General features: G+C 41.0%; 1 protein-coding gene across 1 annotated transcript in view; it reads right to left on the bottom strand.

Annotated features, from left to right (window-relative positions):
- The window catches only part of PAK2 (p21 (RAC1) activated kinase 2), a 110256-nt gene that overhangs the window by 37909 nt on the left and 46073 nt on the right, over window positions 1-26274 (bottom strand). The window contains exon 2 of the mRNA XM_063661366.1: window positions 12154-12367. Within this exon, the coding sequence (XP_063517436.1) occupies window positions 12154-12340 (187 nt within the window). The 5' untranslated portion in view covers window positions 12341-12367. The remainder of the gene's footprint in view (window positions 1-12153; window positions 12368-26274) is intronic.

Here is a 26274-nt window from a genome sequence, read left to right as displayed (position 1 = left end):
TTACACTGTCTATTTAAGTTCCTGTTTTTATCCCTATTGTTTTGGACTCTCCCTCTCATTTATAAAGGGTTTTTCATAAATGTCGCGTGATCCTTTACTGTCTACTCATACAGAAAAGTATTAAAAAGCTAACTGGGAGTTAAGCCAACCTTAACACTAAAGATAAGGACAGCATGCATGCAAGGTACCTAAAGTATTTTTTTCCCCAGGCCATTGTTTATCCAGAGAAAAACCTTCCAATCTCCTGTCTGAGGCTGTGAGTCAGGCTACAGGTATTCTGAAAGCAGGATGGGGAAAGGAGTTGAAAATGCTGACTTGCATGAAGTCACCTTCTTTATTCTGGTGCTTCAACTTTTCCTGACTCCCCTGATAAGAACAGAGGCTTCTCTGGTTTAAATTCTCTGGAAATAAATGTAAATCCCAGTTTATTCTTTTTTCCTTCCAGAGGATGGGGGTTACATTTACATGGATGTGTGGGGTGTAAAGGAGGAGTCCTGGGGGGCCTTTGACACTTTCTATGTTGGTTTTCAACTAATCCCCCTTCTTTCCAGCATGTGTATTACATCCCACCCCCACTCCGACACAGTATTGTGTGCCTCTAAATCTTGAACTTCTGGAATTTTTACAAGGGAAACTTGGTTCCCTTCTCACAGATTCCCCTCTGCGAACGCTTAGGTTATGTGTTTCTCTGTCCTGCCAAGTCAAGTGCCAATTTTCCACCACGTCCGCCTTCCAAATGTGTACTGAAGCCTCTTTCACACTACTATCTCCTCTCTTTTTCTCTTTGACCGTGTGTGTGTGTGTGTGTGTGTGTATATTTTCTGTCATTTTAGTTGGGTCTTGGGAGGGAGAGTAAATAGAATGCTTCTGTATGTGGTCAACATGCTGTGTTTAACCAGAAGATTCTTCTAATATCAAAGAGTTAAAAACCATGCTGTTTGATAAGTCTATACATATAAAACTGGAAATGTTACCATATGCTCTTCTTTGTTTACAAAGCTACTACTAGTTTAGTACTGGTAGGAAACACAATAATACTTATTTAACTAGTAATGAGGGATTTATGATCAAATGTCCATCTCCTCTCTAGGCACATAACTTAAAAGAGATCTGGTCACAGTGAGAGGGAAGGGAATGCTGGTTATGGACAGGAGCAGAGGGAAAGGAAACAAGCCTGGATTCTCTTTACTGAAACACAAAATTATTAATATGTCTATCATAAATTACCTCTCTCTCAATTTTCACTAGACTTTGAGTAATTTGAGGTAGTGCACTGAACATTTCTTTATGTCCCTTGGCTTCTAACGGAATACCCTACATACAGGAGAAAATATTTATTAGTTAACGATAAACTAGTAGTTTACAATTTAATGTACTATGATTACATGTGTTCTTTCTTTTAAAAAAATCTGCTCAGCATCCTACTTCTGGAAACTTCCTCACTCTTCCTCTATGCAGACAATTGGCAAAGATGCCATTTTCGTACATGACTATGGTCACAGATGACTGGTCCGAGGTGGGCACCTAACTCAAGCCAGGTCAGCACAGCTTCCCACACACCCTCCAGCAACAGGTGCAGGGGAAGCCAGCTCCGCAGCTAAGCCAGACTCAGCTCCCGGAGAATCAGTCTATCACCAGTGACTGAAGTTGTAAGAAACTGAGCCCAGGAATTCTATTTCTTTTTTTTTTTTTTTGACGGAGTCTCGCTCTGTCACCCAGGCTGGAGTGCAGTGGCGCGATCTCAGCTCACTGCAAGCTCCGCCTCCTGGGTTCATGCCATTCTCCTGCCTCAGCCTCCCGAGTAGCTGGGACTACAGGGGCCCGCCACCACACCTGGCTAACTTTTTGTATTTTTAGTAGAGATGGGGTTTCACCATTTTAGCCAGGATGGTCTCGATCTCCTGACCTCGTGATCCGCCTGCCTCGGCCTCCCAAAATGCTGGGATTACAGGCGTGAGCCACCGCGCCCAGCCCAGGAATTATATTTCTTAACACACAGAGAAAAAACATTCTGAAATAAGTATAAAATAAGAAAAAATATAAAAAGAAGGGTGAGAGATAACATATCTAGCAAGAGTATTCCTGGTTCCTGCTGTGTCTAAGGCCTAGTCATATTCTTCAACTTGGAAATGTTAAGAGTTTAGAGAAATATATTAAAGTTTCATATATGATAGGAGTATAGAGTAAAAAGTTAAAGGAAAAACACAAAAACGATTAAGCAGAACTTGAGATAGAGTCACATTAGTTCATTCAAAATAAACATAAAATCCTAAAAATCTGTTTAATGCCATTTGTTTTTACATAACACACATACAGGTACTCTCTGTATTTTAATAGTCTCAATGGGAAAAGGAAGGGATATTAGAAACAGTGTCTAAAGCAAAAAGATACTAAAGCATGTCTCGAATTGAACAATGTGCTGGAAGGATATTGCTATACCAACAGAATGTCTTTAATACTGTTATATAACAACTCTAGAAGCCCAGAAATAGAGGGCCAATCAAAATAAATTTATGTAGATGTGGGGGTTCAGTCAGGATGGCAGAAGAAATTATAGGAATAGAAAAAAGCAAACCTTCTTGGAAGGCCGGGGAGTTTTGCATAGCTTCAAAGTCTGGCTGAAGGTAGCCAGATTCTCTTTTCAGGAGCCAGAGAGCTTAAGGTACAGACACAAAGGAATATAAAGTAGTTTATCTAAAGAGCTTGTTTACTCATGTGGTCCTAAGACTAACCTTTGATCATTCGTGGGCAAGATGGCCCTCTCCAGGGTAGGGGCGACCAGGTGAATTACCCACAGGTGTGTTGACTCAAGCCTCTGTCAATTAATCTATAATAAATAAATGCAAGCTTCGTTGGCTAGTTGAGGCCGATGGTTGCAACGCTTTACAGCACTCTCCTTGGAGTCTGTAAGCGGCCCGGACTCTCAGCTGGACTGACAAGCATAACATCTGTGTCAGTGTAAGTTATTCATCCGTCATTGGGTCAGGGTCTGCGCGACGGACCCCTACATGTGACATCTTAGCTTTGGAGAAATCTGAAATCTGTTCATGTTTCATAAAATAAAAGGAGGTCAACTTCCCACTTCTGCTTATCAAACACAACCATCTACGGGAGGTTCACCAGGCAACCAGATCACTTGATGGGAAGTAACAGACCAGGGCAAAAAACTTTTAATAAAATGAACAATTTAACTAGTGTCCTAGGAGAAAAAAAGATTCTTAGAATCATTTTCCAACTTCATTAGACAACAAAACAGCAGCAGCAGGCAGGCAGCAACCTTCAGCCAAGAGGCAGAGACCCTGAGTCACATGTTGACAAAAGGTACTGAAAAGAATCCTAAGTAGGCTGCTGTCACATTCTCTAGGGCCACTACCTTTTAGACTGCTTTCAAGCTACAGTCTAAGGCTAAACAAACAAATAAAAGAAACCCTTTATCTGTTTAAAAGGAAGACTCTTCTGTTTCTAGTCTAACCATAAGTAATTCCTCCTTTGTTCTTTTGATGTGCAATAGCTTCAAATTCCATCACACAGCAGAGAATTCTCTAGGAAAGGGGTCCCCAGCCCTGGGGCCGTGGACCAGTACAGGTCCATGGCCGGTTAGGAACTCGGCGGCACAGCAGGAGGTGAGCAGTGAGGAGTGAGCATCACCACCTGAGCTCTGCCGCTTGTCAGATCAGTGGCAGTGTTAGATTCCCATAGGAGCGCGAACCCTATTGTGAACTGTGCACGCGAGGGATCTAGGTTGCATGCTCCTTATGAGAATCTAACTAATGTCTGATGATCTGAGGTGGAAGAGTTTCATACCAAAACCACTCCCCCGCCAGCCCCATAGAAAAATTGTTTTCCGGCCGGGCGCGGTGTCTCACGCCTGTGATCCCAGCACTTTGGGAGGCCGAGGTGGGCAGATTACCTGAGGTCAGGAGTTCGAGACCAGCCTGGTCAACATGGTGAAACCCTGTCTCTACTAAAAATACAAAAAAATTAGCTGGGCGTGGTGGCGCACACCTCTAGTCCCAGCTACTCGGGAGGCTGAGGCAAGGGAATTGCTTGTACCCAGGAGGGCGGAGGTTGCAGTGAGCTGAGACCGCGCCATTGCATTCCAGCCTGGGCAACAAGATGAAACAAAAAAAAAAGAAAAAAGAAAAATTGTTTTCCATGAAACCATTACCCCAGTGTCAAAAAGGTTGGGGACCACTCCTCTAGGAAATAGGCAGAGAAGTACGGGCTACTATTATTAATCTCAGAATTCATTTTTTTAATCAGAAAGGTTGTTTACAGATCTAAGTCATAACCAACCAGAAGTGAAGGTGCTTATAGGCTGAACAGCTAGATGTGAAAATTGCTTTAGTTAATAAAGACAATACCATTCAACTCTAGCTGTATGAACAAAGCTTATTTTAAAAAGTCAAATGGCTCATTCACATTTTCATTATTGAAACTAGTAGACTAGTTAGGCCATTTCTCACTTGGGCTACTGCAAAAGCCTCCTAACTAGTTTCCAACTTCACTCTCACACTTCGAACAAAACCTATTTTCTATATACCTACCATTCTTTCCTATCTAAAACAGAGAGATGGCCAGGTCTTTCCCCTGTTTAAAAATCTGTAATGGCTCCCCAGGAAACAGGATAAAATCTGAGCTCTGTAGCATAGAATACAAGGCCCTTTATGACCTGGTCACTGCCTACCTCTTCAGCCTCTTCTGCTGTCTGTAGTGCCTACATACACCCTGCTGTAATTCTCTCTCCTTCCCTCTCTGCTTTCCAATAACACCGGGCGGCACTCAGCTCCAGGGATGTGCTCTGATCCCTCCTGAAGGTGGGCCACTGAAACAGGCTCTTTCCCAGGCATGGAACACACTTTGTAACTATCGTTTTCCTTACCCACCCTGCAGTCTTCAGCTCTATTACCCCTTCCTCAGGAAGCCTTCCCAGACATTCCAGATTAGGCAGATGTCTTACACTACCTCTGTACCACTTTTCATAGCTTCTAATTCTATACCATGGTTTTAGATTGCTGTCACGGGAGCAGGGACACTATCTGCTTTATCACTCATCTCTGATTATTCACATAGTACACACATTAGCAAGCATGGAAAAAAGATCTGTTCTGTCAAGTTGCCCTAAAATGGCACGATCCAAAAGGATTTCTAATTTTCAAGTTTTTTGGTGATGCCAATTAAAACCAGTAATTAATAACTGAAAACATCCTAGAGTCTTTATTTTCTTTTTATAAAAATATTAGCTGTTTCTTTAGTAAGGAAAGCAGTAAGGGATGTAAATTTTTTAGTGGAATAAAATGAATTATCTCTAGATCAGGCCTTACATTAGAGATGGCAAAAGTCTTAAGGTCATTATGATTTTTAAAAAATGGAAATACAATTGTTTGCCTTTTAGACTCTTCTGTTTCAAGATGATGTACTGAGCACAGACTGTAGTTCTCTCCCTTCTACATCAAAACCGAGTGTTTCACAGAATAAAATCCACGAGGAATGCTGAAGAATGAAAAGCAATTAGGATAAGACTAGCGAGAGAAGCAGCAGTTAGGATGTCGGTGGGAAAATGATTCTGCAAACTGCTGCAGGTGGCTGAAACTAGAAGCAAGGTGGGTGGAAATGAGGGGACCCAGAGGCAACCACTAGGGTGATGAACAGGATAATCCAGTGAGAGCAGCAGAACAGGTTATTTCTATGTTCACAAAAGCACGGATGTGTAAACACACACAAGGTTCTCCCTCATTCCTAATGCCGAAAGCTGGGCCCCAGTGACTGGGCTGTGTTTCAGCTTCCAGGTAGGAGCAGTAAGTGTAAGAGGAAAGGGAGGTAGAGCTCCAGGAAACAGGAGGAATCAAGAAGCATCCTACCCTCTAAACATTCCACACATCTCTGTCTCTCTGAGACTGAAAACGACGTGCAACTAAACTTCCCTGTAAACAGGCTACACAAAGGCTCTGCAGATTCCCCACCCTCAACTACAAAGGTGGATGCAATTCTCCCCCATTTGCCCTACAAAGTCTATACAATTCTTTTTTTTTTTGAGACGGAGTCTCGCTGTCACCCAGGCTGGGACTACAGTCACCTGCCACCACGCCTGGCTAATTTTTGTATTTGTAGTAGAGATGGGGTTTCACCTTGTTAGCCAGGATGGTCTTGCTCTGCTGACCTCGTGATCTGCCTGCCTCGGCCTCCCAAAGTGCTGGGATTACAGGCATAAGCCACGGTGCCCAGCCCAAAGTCTACACAATTCTAATCAAAGTAGCCACAGGTTTTTTTTTCTGTTAAAGTACATGATAAACAGATTCTAAAATTTATAGAAAGATGCAAAAAGCCAAAGCAATTAACAGGATTCTGAAGAAGAATCTGGTTAAGAGATTTGTTCTATCAGGCATTAATAATCAATATAACAGCCAGGTGCGGTGGCTCACGCCTGTAATCCCAGCACTTTGGAAGGCCAAGGCTGGCAGATCGTTTGAGCCCAGGAGTTTGAGACCAGCCTGGGCAACATATGAGAGCCTGTCTCTACAAAAAAAATACAAAAATTAGTTGGGCATGGTGTTGTGCACCTGTAGTCCCAACTACTTGGAAGGCTGAGGCAGGAGGATCCCTTGAATCTGGGAGGTGGAGGTTGCAGTGATCCAAGACACATCACTGCACTCCAGCCTGGGTCACAGAGTGAGACCCTGCTTCAAAGAAAAAAAAAAAAAAAGATGGTAAGATATAGTAATCAAGACAGGGTGCTATTATTAGCTCGAGTACAGACAAATAACCTGATGGAATAAAATAGAGAACACAGAAACAGACTCTCACATGGAAACTTGATAAATAATGGTGGTATAGGTCAGTGGGGAAATAGAAGACTCAATAAATGGTCTGGGATACTATCCAAGTTTAAAAGAAAAAAGTGAAAGTGAATCTTTTCACAAATATACAAAAATAAAATCCAGCTAGCTCAAAGATTTAAAGTGAAACGCAAGCTATAGAAAAAATACAGGAAAATGTCTTTATGATCCCAAGTTAGACAAAAATTTCTTAAAAAACAAAAAGCTCGAACCATAAAAAAGAGAAATTGAGGCCAGGTGCGGTGGCTCACACCTGTAATCTCAGCACTTTGGGAGGCTGAGGCAGGTGGATCACAAGGTCAGAAGTTCAAGACCAGGCTGGCCAAGACGATGAAACCCTGTCTCTACTAAAAATACAAAAATTAGCCAGGTGCGGTGGCAGGCACCTGTAATCCCAGCTACTCGGGAGGCTGAGGCAGGAGAATTGATTGAATTCCTCCGGGGGGCAGAGGTTGCAGAGAGCTGAGATTGAGCCACTAGACTCCAGCCTGGGTGACAGAATGAGACTCCGTCTCAAAAAAGAAGAGAAAAATTGATCAATTCCACCATATCAAAATTAATAACTTCTATTCATTAAAATATACTACTGAAAGGGTGAGAAGGCAAATCACATCCTGGAAGACTATCTTTAACATCATATAACTGGCAAAGGATTAGTGTATAGACTAAAAGGAATGTTTATTAATAGAAAACAAAAAAGCTAGCCACCAAGTAGAAAAATGGATTAAAGACCTTGATATGGTTTGGCTGTGTCCCCAACCAAATCTCATCTTGAATTCTCATGTGTTGTCGGAGAGACCCAGTAGGAGGTAACTGAATCATAGGCAGGTCTTCACAAGATCTCCTGGTTTTAAAAGGGGGAGTTTCCCTGCACAAGCTCTCTCTCGTTGCCTGCTGTCATCCACATAGGACACGACTTACTCCTCCTTGCCTTCCGCCATGATTGTGAGGCCTCCCCAGCCATGTGAAACTCTAAGTCCAATAAACCCTTTTTCTTGTATAAATTACCCAGTCTCAGGTATGTCTTTATCAGCAGTGTGAAAACAGACTAATACAGATAGTGAACAGATATTTCTTTCTCTTGAACAGATATTTCACAGAAAGCACACAGGAATGGTCAATTAACCCGAAAAGATGCTCAGTGTTTTGAGTAATCAGGGAAAGGCAAATTTAAAACACAATGAGCTACTATTTCACCCCGCCCAGAGTTGCTGAGGGTGCTCAGCAATGGGAACGCTCATCTTCTATGGGTGAGAACGTACACTAAAAACTTTTAGAAAACAATCTGACAAACCTAGTCAAGTCACACACGGGAACAGCCTGTAACCCAGCAATTCTAATCCTAAATATACATCTCTGAATGACCTTTAAATCTTTGGTCAGGACCCACACCAAGAAATACATTTTATATCCTGACTCAGTATACACATAACTAAAAGAAACTGTTTCATAAGACAATGTTTTTACTGTGTGCACAATACTCTGATTATATTATTCTAGTTCATTTAGTGTTGTCCACTATACAGAGTTCATAACCCACCAATGCATTGGTTTTTAATATGAGCTGCACATCAGTATAATCTGGGGTATTTAAAAAATTAAAAACAAAACCAAAACTGATGCCAGGGTAAGCCCCTAAAGATGCTGATTGCTGATTCAACTGGAATGAAATGGAGTTTGAACACAGATTTATTAAGCTTCCCAGATGATTCTGATTAGCAATTCAAGAACTAAACTAACAGATCACCTGAAGTTTGAGGAGCTTTGCCCTATGTCCAGTAAGATGTACGTTCAAGATTATCCATAGCAACACTATTCATGAAAACAACCCAAATGTCTACAGATAGGAGACTGGCTAAATAAACTGCAGTATATTTACAGTGTAGCAATGAAAGTACAGCAGTGAAAGTGAACAAACTACACCACACACATCAACAAGTCTCAAAAGCATAAAGCTGAGTGAAAAGTATGTGGAAAAAATGCAGACAGCATAATTTCATTCATAAAAGGTTCCCAAACAGGCATGCCTAAACCATACATATTTGAGGGTGACTAGATATGTTATAAAATTACAATAAAAATGCAGAATGCAGAATGGTGGATATTGGGGACGAAGAGAAGGTGAGGATGGGGTATAGCAGATGGGGACTTCAGAGGTACTGATAAAATTCTAGGCTGGATGGTAGGTACAAGGATGTTTTATATACATATATATACATATACTTTTTTTTTTTTTTTTGAGACAGTCTCACTCTGTTCCCCAGGCTGGAGTGCAGTGCCACGATCTTGGCTCACTGTAACCTCCACCTCCCGGATTCAAGTGATTCTCCTGCCTCAGCCTCCCGAGTAGCTGGAATTAAAGGCACGCCACCACTCCCGGCTAATTTTTTTGTACTTTCAGTAGATATAGAGTTTCACCATGTTGGCCAGGCTGGTTTTGAACTCCTGACCTCAAGTGATCTGCCCGCCTCGGCCTCCCAAAGTGCTAGGATTAACAGTGTGAGCCACTGTGCCCGGCCTTTATATATACTATATATATTATACATACTATATATACACTATATATTATATATATTATACATACTATATATACACTATATATTATAAATATATTATACATACTATATATATACTATATATAATATATCCTCTACATATATTATATACTATACATATACTATATATATAGTATACAGTATGCATATATATAGTCTATATAATATATATAAAATATACTATTGTGTCTATCATGTCAACACAAAGTAAAAAATTAAAGCCAAATTCAATTTGATAGTGGTTATGGCTTATATATGGGTGTATCCATTTGTCAAAACTGTATAGTTAATATTTGTGCATTTTGATAATTGTAATTTTCTCTGAAAAATAAGTGGAGGCAGAATGATGGTAACTGCTGAAATTAGGTGACAGCATTGATTACACTGTTCTGTTTACTTTGAATATATTTAACATTTTCCGTAACAGAAATTTTTTAAGGGAAAGAAAAAAATTGGATAAGGCAAAGTTCATTTTTAGAGAGCTTGTAAAGTTTTAAGATCAGCACTAAAAAGTTATTAGATGTTGACTGTAAACATAATAAAGAATTCAGAAATCACCAATAAAAACTGAACGAGTATCAATGACAGCTATAAAGAACTGATACACCTAAATGCAATTAGAGTCCCCGCTAGGAAACCAGTACGTTCACTCCCCCTTTCTTAGGGGGACCTTGAGTTAGCTACAGCTGGTAAGTAATCTGCAGAGAAAGAAATGGAAAGGAGGAGTAAAAGGAAGATAAAACTGGAAGATTCTCAAAATGATCAGAGATGGGGGTGCTCTTCCACATTGATGTAAACGCAGTTCAGTTTGCTCACAAACACTTCCATTACCCAAAATCAAGCACCAGACTGTCCACACTTTCTGTTTCATTTACTTTTCCAGTGCTGTCCCCAAGTATACTTTACTTTATCATGAGAATTCCCCTGCTCGACCTTGGATTCTAGCTCTCCAGAGGGAAGGAATAAGAACTCCTTCAACAATTTTTTCTGGTGTTAACCTTTATCCTTTTTTTTTTTTTTCTGACCTCCATAATTTTAAATACCATGTTTACATTGCCATTTTTAGGTTTTCCCACTTTGAATATACTGACTGACTACTCCAATACACACTTCATTGTCTTCTTCCCATGCACAATTTTTGGTTCATTGCTTTATCTTCCTCTTTAACCTTTACCTAATCTAGCCTAAGTATGTTTTTCATTCTCAAACATGTCAAACACACACCTTATCGCTTCCTTTAAATAAACTTTAAAAACATACTTCCATTAAGGCTTTTCAGTTATAACTTCACAAGAAATCTTAATAAAACAAAATTAGGAAGAGGTGATATACAATGAAATGAACAGGTTTTCAACTGCTCCATGATTATGCCCTGTCTATGAATCTAAATTCTCCAAGACTTGATTCTTCATTAATACTAACTCAAATTTTCACCAGTTATATAATCTCACTTAAATGTGTATTAAGGAGTATTACATACAAAGCACCATTCATCTTCTACTTGGGTTTACCTCTCCATGTAGAATATTAAGAGGTATATCTTTATCTTTGCTTATATCTATTACCAGCCATCAGAGCCATATTACCATGTTTAAGGTGATTAAACAAATGAATCCCTTACCCTTATTCTAAAATCCATTAGTGTCTGTAATCCATTATTTAATTCTAAAATCCAAAAATCCCTGAAAACTGAAGTTTTTTTCCTCAAATTTGACAACAAAACTAATTTAGCAATTTCAACTTATTTGAGACTATTTATAGCCTTTATCCCACCTTTGTGTGACTAGACCAGCGGTTCTTTTTGTTTTTGAGACAGTCTGGATGGAGTGCAGTGGTATGTCCCTGGCTCACTCCAACCTCTCCATCCAGGGCTCAAGCCATCCTCCCACCTCAGCCTCCTGAGGAGCTGGGATTACAGGCATGTGCCACCATGCCCGGCTAATTTCTGTATTTTTGTAGAGATGGGATTTTGCCATGTTGCCCAGGCTGGTCTTGAACTCCTGAGCTCAAGCAATCTGCCTGCCTTGGCCTCCCAAAGTGCTGGGATTACAGGCACGAGCCACTGTGTCTGGCCCAGTGATTCTTAATTGGAGTAACTTTGCCCCCAGGGGATAGGTCCCTGCAACAACAAATTATTTGGCTCCGAGATGTCAATAGAGTCGAGGTTGAGAAACCCTGAACCTCAGGCGCGGTGGCTCACGCTGGTAATCCCAGCACTTTGGATGGCCGAGGAGGGTGGGTCATGAGGTCAGGAGAAACCCTGAACTAGACATATATTTTGCTAAGGACACATCAAACTGTGAGTACTGAGGCTGCCTCTGACACTTCTGAGGGCATTATAGAACATCTGGTAAAAGACAGTATTTACTACCCAAGAATCACAAAAACTCTTAATTCCAAAACACAGTTGGCTCCAGGGATTTCAGACAGGGGACTGTGGGCCCTATGTCACCATTCTTATAATAGCAGGTCTCCCTCAAATGTCACAAATCTCATTAAAATATGGCCAAGGTCTCAGAAAACAAAGGAGATGAATATAGAAATTCATTGGCCGCAACAAGCAGGATGAGAAACAAATTTACATTTTATTCTCTTTTAAAAATCACAATTTAAAATAAACCAGCCTTTTTAATAGTGCCTGTATATTAGCATCGATTGTTTTCATGATCTGTTTTAATGTTCTCACCATAAAAGTTATCAACATGGGTAACGTACAATAATAAATCAATGCTGAGACTCTGAAAGCCACGAGCGCTATTTACCTTTCTCTGTGCCTGAGAATATAGAGATGATTTTATGCCTGGGCTTTTTCTCTTCTGGAACAGAAGGCAAAGGTTTCAAACTGTGATTGGCTGACAAAGGGTCTTTGCCTCCAGTACTAAAGATGGTGCTGCTCATTCGCACAGGAGGTGCTGGAGGCTTGTCTTCCAGTTCTCCGTTATCAGACATGATTCAGAATTATGAAATGGCCTGAAACTGGAAAAAATACAATTAGTAACAAAGTAAAAAATAGCATGAACAAGCAAAAAACAGTAATAACTACCCCTGCCACAACTCCCAATTAGAAAATATTATCCATTTAGAGTGACATTTGCAAAATCTGGAAAAATCAATGTGTAAAAGATGTAACTCTCTTGAGTTTACCCCTAACAAAGCTGGTAATGGTCAGCTGAAAAATGTTTGAAAAGTCAAATGGAAACACGATGGTACTATCAAAAGCTACTGATCTAATCAACGGATTCTAAGAGACCTTCTCAATAGAAAGACAGACAATCTGAAATCTTTTTTTCTTTTTTTTTAAATTCCAAAGAGGGAAAATATGTTCTGACCAGCAAATTATAGGATATCTTGAGGAGATGCACCTCTAGAGCAGAGACAGATGCTTGGCTATTAAGGGTATCAAACAGCACCCCTCCAATCTGATTTCACTCCAAACTTGCAGTTACAACTTAGCCTTCACAGTAACTTTCCTAAAAAATTCTTATTTATTTATTTTCAAGATGGAGTCTCGCTCTGTCACCCAGGCTGGAGTGCAGTGGCGTGATCTCAGCTCACTGCAACCTCTACCTCCCAGGTTCAAGCAATCCTCCTGCCCTCCTGCCTCAGCCTCCTGAGTAGGTAGGATTACAGCCGCATGCCACCACTTTCGGCTAACTTTTTTGTATTTTTAGTAGAGACGGGGTTTCACCATGTTGGCCAGGCTGGTCTTGAACTCCTGACCTCAAGTGATCCGCCCACTTTGGCCTCCCACAGTGCTGGGATTACAGGCGTGAGCCACGGCATCCAGCCTAATCTTTGCATTTTTTAGTAGAAATGAGGTTTCGCTACTTGCCCAGGCTGGTCTCGAATTCCTGATGTCAAGTTATCCACCCGCCTTATCCTCCCAAATTGCTGAGATTATAGGCGTGAGCCCCCACGCCTGGCCAAGGATTCTTAAAACAATGTACTGCTGATACAGTATTTGGTCTCTGAAAATCTGACATCCTAATTTACACAGATTAGTCTTTTGAGTTTTGCAGACAATCACAAAGGAGCTTGACCAATCTGGATATACTGACAAAATTAAATACAGAGCATGGCTGAAAGGCTGAGCGCGGCCACATCCCTCAGGTTCTGTGACACCTGTAAATGCCCTGTCCAGGCAGTTGGGTAATCTGTCTTAGCTACATGGCTAATTGAGTGAAAACTTCAACCCTGCTTACCCATACTTCTAGGGATAAGTCTTTAAAAAAGTAGATGACACATACTTGAAATCAGCAGTAAAAGGGGGAGGATCCCTAACTTATACATGGTTTTGATTGGTAACTGGATCTTAATTTGATTCTAAGATTATTTAATGCATTTAAGTGAACAAAACCTTGCATATATACAATGAAAAGAATGCTAACTGTTCAGAACTTAAAAACAGATTTTTTATTTCGTTTGAATGCTTACACCTGAAGAAAAGTAGGCATAATTTGAGAAGATTAGCCAGGCACGGTGGCTCACGCCTGTAATCCCAGCACTTTGGGAGGCCAAGGCGGGCAGACCACGAGGTCAGGAAATCGAGACCATCCTGGCTAACATGGTGAAACCCCATCTCTACTAAACATACAAAAAATTAGCCGGGTGTGGTGGTAGGCGCCTGTAGTCCCAGCTACCCGGGAGGCTGAGGCGGGAGAATGACATGAACCCGGCAGGCAGAGCTTGCAGTGAGCTGAGATCGCGCCACCACTGCACTCCAGCCTGGTGACAGAGCAAGACTCTGTCTCAAAAAAATAAAAAATAAAGAATAAAAAAATTTGAGAAGCTTATACCAAATCTTACAGCTTTTATTTTCCTTGATGGGAGTGTGTCACTAGCACTATGGTATATTTTCTCTCTGAAAATGATTATTTTTCATTCTACAAAAGAGGAAGAATAAAAAAAGGTAAAGGAGCAAAAATATTTCTGGGAGTGATACGGTTTGGCTGCATCCCCACCCAAATCTCATCTTGAATTCCCACATGTTATAGGAGGGACCTGGTGGGCGGTAAATGAATTATGAGGGCAAGTCTTTCCTGTGCTGTTCTCCTGATAGTGAGTACGTCTCACGAGATCTGATGGTTTTAAAAAGAAGAGTTTCCCTGCACAAGCTCTCTCTTTGCCTGCCACCATCCATGTAAGATGTGACTTGCTCCTCCTCGCCTTCCGCCATGATTGTGACACTTCCCCAGCCACATGGAAATGTAAGTCCAATTAAACCTCTTTCTTCGTAAATGGCCCAGTCTCAGGTATGTCTTTATCAGCAGCATGAAAACAGACTAATAGAGGGGGTAACTAGCTAGAGAAGGGCTGGGAAAAGGGAGTGAAAAAGATCTCTGTGTGCAAAAGACTGGCTGGTCTAAGAAGGAAATGAGGGCAGAATCTAAGGTGGTGCTGACGACATGCCCTAAAATGATTCTTCCTAACCAGCTCACGACATCATGCGGGATTTGTTTAGTTTTGGGGTGGGATGCAAGCAGGATGTAACTGGCTATTCTTAAGTATGGGCTACTACCAGTGTGCATTACAAGAGGGGACCTATCTTGCTACAGATAGAAAGACAAAGCTTAGTAACAACATTGCAGCTGAGCACGGTGGTTCATGCCACACTTTGGGCGGATCGCTTGAGGTCATGACTTCGAGACCAACTTGGGCAACATGGTAAAACCCTGTCTCTACGAAAAATACAAAAATTAGTCAGGTGTGGTGGTGCACGCCTGTAGTCCCAGCTACTCGGGAGGCTGAGGCAGAGGAATCACTTGAGCCTGGGAGGCAGAGGTTGCAAAGCCGAGATCATGCCATTGCACTCCAGCCTGGGTAACAGTGAGACACCATCTCAAAAACAAAACAAAAAACAACAACAAAAAAAACAGAGCACAATAATTAGTGTAAAGTGACTATAAATTCTTTCCTTAAGGCTCCCACATAGATGGAACATGAGCAGAAACTGCCAATGCACCTTCAATAATAATAATAAATCAGCTGCATGTTATCCAGTTTTTTGGTTAACACCATATGTTCCAGAATCAGACTGCTTTGGATGGAATCCTGTTTCTACCACTGACTTAGTGTGTGACCTTGGGCAAATTACTTCACCATGTCTCGTGACTCCTTGAAGGAATGGCTGACTCTAGGCATGGGAAAGGGAAAATGGAAGATGAGCCCAGAGCATGCTATAGTGTCAGAAGGCAAGGGAGCACTTTAAAAGGATGAGGAAATGCCAAAGGGACACAGGAAAGATTTTCCATAGGCCAATGCTGAGATGATTTGAGCAAATTAGTATACTATTAGATTATGACCCAAAGTATCAAATAAGTATGTTATTCCATACTGACATAAATAAATGAATAAGTAAATAAATGGGAGAAAAGGAACAAATCTTTCTTACAAAAGAATTGCAAATAAAATAGGTAAATACATCTCCCTCTAGGAGTTTCAGCTTAATCCATGTCTCCTCTTGAGTGAAGGCAGGACTTAGTGACTCATTTCCAAAGAACAGTGTATGGCAAGAGAAAAATAACTTTGCAGTGAAGAAATCTGGCAAACATGCCTTATTAACCAAGTGACCACAGTTAACATCACCAGCGACAAGTCATGACAATATTACTTATCCCCTAATCTAATGTGATGGGACGCACACTTCACCTCCGTGGTATTCTTCCCCCAAACCCACAGCCCCAGCCTAATCACGAGAAAAACACCAGACAAATCCCAATTGAGGGATATGCTGCAAAACTCCTGACCACTACATTCCTCCAAACTGTCAAGGACACGAAAAACAAGACTGAGAAACTGTAACAGATCAGAGGAGACACAACCATAAACGCAACGTGACATCCTGGATTGGATCCTGGAACAGAAAAGGGGCACTGGTGAAACAACTAGTAGAATCCAAATAAATCCTAGAATTTGGTGAACAGTAAGGTACCAATGTTGGCTGCTTTGTTTTCACATACATATCACGGTTATGTAAGATGTTAATATTAGAGGAAGCTGGGTGATAGGTATACTATCTGTGCAATTCGTCTGTAAATCTAAAATTATCCCCTAATAAAAACTCTATTAAAAAGGGAGTTAGTAAGTTCCTCAAAAATTAAATATACAGCTACTATGTGACTCAGCAATTCCACTCCCAGGTATATAGCCAGGAGAAATGAAAAACATATGTTCACGCAAAAACTTTATATGAATGTTCATAGAAGCATTCATAACAGCCAAAAGATAGACACAACCCAAATATCCATCAACTGATGAACGGATACACAAAACGTGGTGTATCCATAAGATGGAATATTGTTTGGCCGCAGAAAGAAGTACCGACACATGCTGCAACATGGGTGACCCTCGAACACTAAGTGAAAAAAGCCATAAAAGGCCACATATTGTAGGATTCCATTTCATATGAAATGTCCAGAACAGGGGCATCCACAGAGATAGAGAAGAATTTAGCTCATAAACATGGCTGATTAGTGAGTGGTTGCTAAGGAGTGAGGGAAATGAGATGTGGCTGCTAATGGGTATGAAGTTTCTCTGGGGGACGCAAATGTTCTGGTATTAAGACAGTGGAGATGGTTGCACAGCCCTGTGAATATACTAAAACCACTCAATTGTACACTTTAAAATGGTAAATTTTTGGTTATGCAAATTATATCTCAAATTAATATCTACTCACAGAATAAAGATTAAATGAGCTAACAAAGATTAAAAGCTGCTGCAATTGTTATCATCATTACTATTTATAAGGCTCTGTGCTAGACATTAGAGAAAATAAAAGACGACCTGAGTCCTCTCTAAGAGTTCATAACCTAGGGGGAAAGACCAACACGTACTTGCTTAAGTTAGGCATTCCCTTTATCGGTATCTGCTCTCAACACAGGCATATTAAAGCTACTCAGCTCCTTCAAAGTAGCCGTTCTCAAAACATTTTGGCCACAAGACCCTTTACATTTGTCAACATTAATGAAGAGTCCAAAGAGTTTTTGTTGATGAGGGTTATATTTATATATATTAATGTATGAGAAATTAAAACAAGTTATTGGCTGGGCGGGGTGGCTCACGCCTGTGATCCCAGCACTTTGGGAGGCCAAGGTTGGGGGATTACTTGAGGTCAGGAGTTCGAGACCAGCCTGGCCAACATGGTGAAACCCTGTCTCTACTAAAAATAAAAAAATTAGGTGGGCGTGGTGGCATGTGTCTGTAATCCCAGCTACTCGGGCAGCTGAGGCAGGAGAATCGCTTGAACCTGGGAGGCAGAAGTTGCAGTGAGCTGAGATCAAGCCACTGCACTCCAGCCTGGGTGACAGAGTGAGAACCTGCCTCAAAAATACAAAACAAAATGAAAAAAAACAAGCTGTTTAAATAATTCATTTAAAAATAACAACAAACCCATTACATGTTATATATTTTTATGAAAAATGACTATTATCCAAAACAAAATAAGTTGAGTGAGAAGACTGATATTCTTTGACATTTCTGCAAGTCTTTTTCATGTCTGGTGTGGTAGAAGACAGCCAGATGATCAGATCTGCTTCTGCATTCAATCTGTTGTGCTGTGTTGTTTTAGCTGAAGTTTACGAAGAAAAATCTTGTCTTACGCAGATACCCACCTGAAAACGGAGGAGCATTTTAACAGCTGTCACCTAATTGTGGATTTTCTTCTTTGGTATTACACTAAACCTGACCTTCCTAAAAGGTTAGTTGTGGAATCTGAAATCACAGCAATGAATCTTTTTGTACCCTATTACATTAAACCAATTGATTCTCTTGAATTTTGAATGAATCTGTTACCTATGCAGAAGTTTTACGATGTCATGAATTGGTTTTCGGAAAACATTGGTTCCCTGGGTTTTGAAGATACTCCCAATGTTGACACATTTCATTACGCAGTAAAAATAAAATCACATTCATTAATATCACCACCTATCTCATCAGAAAAGTCTTTCAAGTGCTGAGAAACTGCTAAGATCAACGTAGTGGATACAAGTTTTCTAAAACTCTAATTTTTGCTTGAAAGCCTAAATTATATCAGTAGCAACAAATTCTGTCACTATTTTTGAGGAAATGTCTGCAAAATACGTAAGTCTGAACAACCAGAATTTGTGGGTCAGTTGTTCTTCAAATAAAAAAAGGTGTTCCATGAAACAGAGGGCTAGTTTAGCTCTCTTGCAAAAGTGGTTATCTCCAAAACAACGATTCATACTTTGGTATGCAGAAGTACCTTATGAGTACTTCCCATTTTGCTATATAGAATACTTGATCAATAACTTTATTGTTCCATTAAGTATATTATTACGTGAAACTGGCACTCTACTGCAAGCACTTGGCCATGACCTTGGTATGGGTTAAAGTAACGAGCAATTTGACCCACTTCTGCTTTTGCCCCATCAATCCATATGTCAACACAGCGTGAAAGCAAATAATGTGTTAAGAATATTCTGGAAAAAGTTTTGACATCAGACTCCCCCATGGTATTGCAGACCACACTTTGAGAACTGCTGCTTTAAAGTGTACTCCATCTTTATACTTCACCTACATACCCCAAATGTTTTGATGTTTTACAGAGGTGGCAGAAGACTCATATTTATTTCATCTTATACTCGACAGAACACATTTTAACAGAACAAATAAGCAACAGCTAGATTTCCAAGCTAGGGTACAAAAACCTCTTCAATCCTTAACATGTTGAAAACCCAAATGCGTGCAATGGTATTTACCACACTGCTTTTCATTACAGTACCAGAAAGGTCAGAAGGCTTTTTCATGGCTGAGCCAGAGACATTTTCATTCATGAGAAGCAATGCCAAATTCTAAGCAAATGACATTACACAGCAACTTTCAGAACACAGCCTTTCCTTACACTTTGGTTATCCTTCGGTGGCTCACGCCTGTAATCTCAGCACTTTGGGAGGCTGAGGCGGGCAGATCACAAGGTCAAGAGATCGAGACCATCCTGGTCAACGTGGTGAAACCCCGTCTCTACTAAAAATACAAAAATTAGCCGGTTGTGGTGGTGGGCGCCTGTAGTCCCAGCTACTCGGGAGGCTGAGGCAGGAGGATTGCTTGAACCCGGGAGGCAGAGGTTACAGTGAGCCGAGATCACACCACTGCCCTCCAGCCTGGGCCACAGAGTGAAATTTCATCTCAAAAATAAATAAATAATTTTTTTCTACTGCTCAATGTTAGTATACTGTGCAGTAACTTTTTTATTTTCTGTACATATTCAGTCTAATAGAACTAAAGAGGAGCCAGAGCATTGCATTTTTCGGAACTTTTTAGTGACTACACACTATCATGCTGAATGAGCTGTCTCAAGGAAATTCCAATTAACATGACTTACCCTTTAAGCAATACTTGCCTGAACAAAACCCTAATTTAATAGTAAACTTGAGTCAGAGATGTCCCTAATGAAATTATTCAAGATGACAAATATGCCGCAACAATTCTAATATACCACATGAGTGACTAGACCTTAGTAAACATAAGCACAACCTTTGGTACAATACTAATGCCTCTGCCAGCTGCTTAGCTGAAGATTTACCACTTCATCTCTGGATTTCTCTCAGTCTCTACGTTTTCAGTTGTTGTTGAGTGGAAGAAATTCTATTATGTTGGTGCAAAAGTAGTTTCTATTAAAAATAACAAAAACCGCAATTACTTTTGCACCACCTAATAACTAGCTCCCTAGAGGGTTTCTCTGTGTTCAGTTTTTTTGTTGGGAGAAAGAAGTCAGAATTGGTTAAATATACCTTAATTATCATGCAGAAGTTGACTAAAAGTAACAAGTGCAATGACTCTCCCTGGCTACACATCGTCCTGACTAGCTGCCCATAACCTACAGACTGAGGACTAAACTCTGGCATTAGGGCCACTGAACTCCGAACTGCTGAGTCAATCTCATCTCACGTAACTGCACCATGTCAATCCTATGCCTCATATTCCTCAAATACACCAAAGACTTTCCTGGCCTAAATAATTTTTACGTATCTATTTCTGCATTCTTAGCTTTTCTCTTTCCTTTTATCTACCCAACCAAATCTTTCAAGGCTTAGTGAAAATGATTTCCTTCCTGAGGTCAGTCCTTGCTCAAAAAGATCCCTCACATCCTCTAAACTCGAGTTACACAGGAAAACAAATTCACACGGTATTAAGATTGTAAAGGATTAAGTCATCTAGCCCATCTGCCTTGTTTTATATGTGAAAAAACCCAACTTACCAAAAAGTAAGTGGTTAGCCTAAAGGCACATAAATCTAATTACTAACAGAACTAAGACTAGAACTCAAGTTTCCTAACAACTCTGAATCTCAGGCTCTTTTTTCTTACTTATGCTAATATACTGGGCCATTCTTCGGCAATGAATTACAACTACAAACCCTTAGTTATTTTATCTGCTTTTCCTACCTAAGACCTCAAGCAATTCAAAGGCAGGTACTGTGCATGTATTAGGCAACGTTTACTGATTTATGGTACCATACTGTGTCCACAGATTTTTTTTTTTTGAGAGGGAGTCTCGCTCTGTCCCCCAGGCTGGAGTGCAGTGGCGCGATCTCGGCTCACTGTAACCTCCACCTCCTGGATTCTCCTGCCTCAGCCTCCCGAGTAGCTGGGATTACAGGAGTGCACCACCACGCCCGGCTAATTGAATTTGTTTTTGTTTTTTTGTTTTTTGAGACAGAGTCTCGCTTTGTGGCCCAGGCTAGAGTGCAGTGGCGTGATCTTGGCTCACTGCAACCTCTGCCCCCTGGATTCAAGCGATTCTCCTGTCTCAGCCTCCCAAGTAGCTGGGAGGCGGACACCACCACGTCTGGCTAATTTTTGTATTTTTGAGTAGAGATGGGGTTTCACTATATTGGTCAGGTTGGTCTCAAACTCCTGGCCTCAGGTGATCCACCCACCTCGGCCTCCCAAAGTGCTGGGATTACAGGCATGAGCCACTGTGCCCGGCCTGAACTTGTTTTCTTAATCAAACAGCACTAGACAACATCAACTACCCCATATTAACAAAAATATATTTAGAAAGATTTATACTTTTCCCCTCACAGCTGATTCATGACCTTCAGTTCTCTTTTTCATAAAACAGTATTTTTTGTGTGTGAATTGCTGCTTCTGACAGTGTCAAATGCCTGAAAAGTACCAAATGAGACTGTGATAAGGTTCTTTATATGTTCATCTTATATGTTAGCCAAAAACAATATTAGGTATAAAAATAATTCATGGTAAAATACTGATTTACCTTACGTTTTGCTCAACCATTAGTAACAAATGTTTTATTAAAAAAAGAGCAAACAGTAAGTAGTGCCTCTCTCTAAATCTGTTCAAACACTTTTTGCTACTTTTCAGTGAAAAACAAGTAGGCGAAACAAAAAGTGTGCCCAAAACACACTGTACTCTTCTAAGAGGCCCATTGTTTAACTGTGACACGACTCAAACACAAACAATTCCTCAATTGTCTGCTGAAGGAGACTAGGGGTGGCTAAATATACAGCAGAAGCGAACAGCGAAGTGGTATCTGGAACCGGTCAGCCCAAATAGTGGAGATTACTAAACTTACTATTATCTGCTGGGATCAACTACAGTACTCCAAGGGCAAACCATCTATTACTGAAAAACACAATGATTTAAAAAGCATTTTTATTTACTTTTTATATAAATAACAAGTGAGCCTTAATTTTTCAGTACATTATGAATGTAGTAACGCAGCATTAATTAATTACCCAGACTTTCAACCATCTCTCAATAAGCTACAAGAGCCCAACACCAGTGGCCCTTCCCTCCCCACCCGCCCCGTCAAAAAAACAAAAGAGCCTCAGATGTCTTTGAGAGCAGAAGCATGAATGAAAACATTTCCAAATCACCTGAAGATGACAACACACACTCTAAACAGAAGGTTCACAACTCAGAAGCAAAAGAGTGTTCTCATGTGGTGACAATGGCCATAACATCAGTCCCACTAGTAGCAAAGCCAGAAAGAAAAGAGGGAAAGCGAGAAAAGAGATGCAGAAAACACAATCTGGGGGCTGGTAAAAAAGAAGGAAAATAAAACTTCACTTCAAACTCTAAAATAAAGGTCTGGATAACATATCAAGTCTTTTTAAATGCATGGATGGGCTAGTAAAATAAGAGGGATGATTCCACAGAGCCCAAACCAAAGCGAAACCAGGAACTCAAAAGAGTAAGCAATTTACTTCTCTACTTATTCTTGAGGAATTTTGACTAAACCCCGGAGACCTCATGCTTCCACTTTCATAGCTGCCACAGGGGACAGGTAGTAAAACCCAGTCTGCCTAATGTTGAAAAATTAACAGGAGTCCCTCCCACATAAGGCTAGGCCTGAAAAAGGCTACAATGCACGTAAGGACCAATCAGGAATAAATCCCTCTGGACAGAAAGGAACAAGAGAACCTTTAGCATTTTAAAAATGGTGATGGCAAGAGCAGGAAAAATCTCTGAAAAACATAGATATGGAATGCTGTGTCAAAGAACACATAGAAGCAGCTTGAAAATAAAAGCAGAATAGAGAGAATATGAAAACACCATACGGAACTTTCAACAAGAAAAAATAAGTGAAAGCTAAAACTCAACATTTGAAGTAAAAAGCAGCATAGACATAGTGTTAGACAGAACTAATGAACAATGAACTAATGAACTCATTGCAGACAATGAGATAGAAAATATGAAAGAGGAGGCTGGGCGCGGTAGCTCATGCCTGTAATCCCAGCACTTTGGGAGGCTGAGGCGGGTGGATCATCTGAGGTCGGGAGTTCGAGACCAGCCTGACCAACATGGAGAAACCCCGTCTCTACTAAAAATACAAAATTAGCCAGGCGTGGTGGCAAGCGCCTGTAATCCCAGCTACTCAGGAGGCTGAGGCAGGAGAATTGCTTGAACCTGGGAGGCAGAGGTGCAGTGAGCTGAGATTGCACCATTATACTCCAGCCTGGGCAACAGAGCAAGACTCTGTCTCAAAAAAAAAAAAAAAAGAAAAGAAAATATGAAAGAGGAGATGAGTAGACTAGATGGTCTAACATACAACTATCTGGAGTTCCAGAAGGTGGCAGAATGAAGGACTGGTCCACTGAACAGATTAATAGCTGAGAAATTTCCAGAACTGATAAAGAACACAAATCTGTAAGTAGAAGTCTAATGAATCAAAAGCAGGACAGAAAACTATCTACAAGTAGACACATCGTAGTGATATTAATAATATCAAAGACAAAGAATTCCTAAAATCGGCCAAAGGAGAAAAAAAGGCAAATTTCACAGAAGCAGTAATTGAATGGTCAGCTTACTTCTTGATATCAACAATAAAAGCAAGAAGACAGTGGAATATCATCAGTGTGTTGAGACAAGAAGTTGCCAACATAAACTGCAAACTCACAAAACTATTTTTTAAGAATGAGGTAAACAGAAACATTGAGACAATTTTTTTTTAAAAAGACCAGAATCACTGCACACTCTTAAAGTCAATTAAGCTGAAAATAACAAAAAGATAACTAGGAAAGAAACACATGTTTAGAAATTTGAAAACACATCCAACAAACCCCAGTTAAAAAAAGACATAATGAAAATTGAAAAATATTTAGAACTGAATGAAGATTTAAAGACTATATATAAAAAACTCAGGCCAGGCATGGTGGCTCATGCCTGTAATCCCAGCACTTTGGGAGGCCAAGGTGGGCAGATCACTTGAGGTCAGGAGTTTGAGACCAGCCTGGTCAACATAGTGAAGCCCTGATTCCATTAAAAATGCAAAAATTAGTCGGGCGTGGTGGCATGCACCTGCAATCCCAGATACTCGGGAAGCTGAGGCAGGAGAATTGCTTGAACCCAGGAGGCGGAGGTTACAGCGAGCCGAGATGGTGCCACTGCACTCCAGCGTAGGAGACAGAGCAGGACTCTGTCTTTAAAATAAAATACAATAAAATACTACATATAAAAAACTTGCAGGATTGAATAAACAAAATATGGCATATATACGCACAAACAATTCTTTTTTTAAGAGATGGGGTCTTGCTGTGTTGCCCAGGCTGGAGCACACTAGCTACTCACAGGCATGATCAGAGGGCAGCACTGCAGCCCTTCAGCTCCTGAACTCAAGCAATCTTCCCACCTGATCCTCCCAAGTAGCTGTACTGAGACTACAGGCACATGCCACCATGCCTGGCTCAGGAATGAAATTCTGATATATACTATTAATAAGAATGAACCCTGAAAATAATATGCTAAGTAAAATAAGCCAAACACAAAAGGACAAATACTGTATATATATACTTTTAATGGAGATAGGGTCTCACTCTGTCACTCAGGCTGTATTACAATGGCATGATCAGAGCTCACTGCAGTCTAAACCTCCTGGGCTCCAGTGATCCTCCCACCTCAGCCTCCTAAGTAGCTGGAACTACAGGTGCATACTACCATCCCCAGCTAACTTTTAAACTTTTTAGCAGAGACAAGGTCTCACTATGTTGCTCAGGCTGGTCTCGAACTCCTGAGCTCAAGCTATCCTCCCACTTTGGACTCTCAAAGTGCTGGGATGACAGGTGTGAACTGCCATGTCCAGCCTAACAAATACTGTATTAATTTCACTCAAGTGAGATACCTTACAGTAGTCAAAATTCATAGACAGAAAGTAGAATAAAGGTCATTAGAGACTGGGGAAAGTGCAACATGCGGAGTTACGGCTTAATGGATGCAGAATTTCTTCTTCTTCTTTTTTTTTTTTTTTTGTTTTTTGAGACAGAGTCTCGCTCTGTCGCCCAGGCTGGAGTGCAGTGGCATGAACTCAGCTCACTGCAAGCCCCGCCTCCCAGGTTCAAGCGATTCTCCTGCCTCAGCCTCCCGAGTAGCTGGAACTGCAGGTGCCCGCCACCACGCCCAGCTAATTTTTTTTTTTTTTTTTTTAGTACAGACGGGGTTTCACCGCGTTAGCCAGGACAGTCTCGATCTCCTGACCTTGTGATCCGCCCGCCTTGGCCTCCCAAAGTGCTGGGATTACAGGCGTGAGCCACCGCGCCCGGCCAGGATGCGGAATTGCTGCTTGGGATGATGAAAATGCTCTGGAAAAGGATGGTGGTGATGGTTGTACAACACTGAATATACTTAATGCCACCAAATTGTACACCTAAAAATGCTTAAATAATACATTTTATGTTGTGTATATTTCACCACCAGCACAACAAAAAACCTTGCTAGGATATGAAGCCCTTATAGCTCTGAATTTTTATTTTTTATTTATATTATTTTTTTGAGACTCATTGTCACCCAAGCAGGAGTGCAGTGGTGCAATAACAGCTCACTGCAGCAACCTCCTGGGCTCAGGTAATCCTCCCACCCACCTCAGCCTCCGAGTGGTTGGCACCACAGACGTGCACCATCATGCCCAGCTAATTTCTATATTTTCTGTAGAGAAAGGGCCTCCCTTTGTTGCCCACGCTGGTCTTGAACTCCTGGGCTCAATTGATCCATCCTCCTCAGCCTCCCAAATTGCTGGGATTATAGGTGTGCACTACAGCGCCCAGCTAGCTCTGAATGTTTACATCAAAAAAGGAGAACTTCCAGCCTGGGTAACATAGCAAGACCCTGTAAAAAAAATAAAAGTAGGCCGGGCACAGTCGCTCACACCTGTAATCCCAGCACTTTGGGAGGCTGGGCGCGGGGGATCACTTGAGGTCTGGGAGTTCGAGACCATCCTGGGCAACATGGTGAAACCCTGTCTCTACTAAAAATACAAAAATTAGCCTGGCATGATGAGGCGTGCCTGTAATCCCAGTTACTCAAGAGGCTGAGGCAGGAGAATCACTTGAACCCATGAGGACGACGTTGCAGTGAGCCGAGATTGCACCCCGTATTCCAGCCTGAGGGACGGAGCAAGACTCCATCTCAA

Source organism: Pongo pygmaeus, chromosome 2 (genome assembly GCF_028885625.2).
Source record: "Pongo pygmaeus isolate AG05252 chromosome 2, NHGRI_mPonPyg2-v2.0_pri, whole genome shotgun sequence".
Taxonomy (NCBI): domain Eukaryota; kingdom Metazoa; phylum Chordata; class Mammalia; order Primates; family Hominidae; genus Pongo; species Pongo pygmaeus.
The sequence above is the reverse complement of the archived record's forward strand: the minus strand, read 5'-3'. Positions and strand labels throughout refer to the sequence as shown.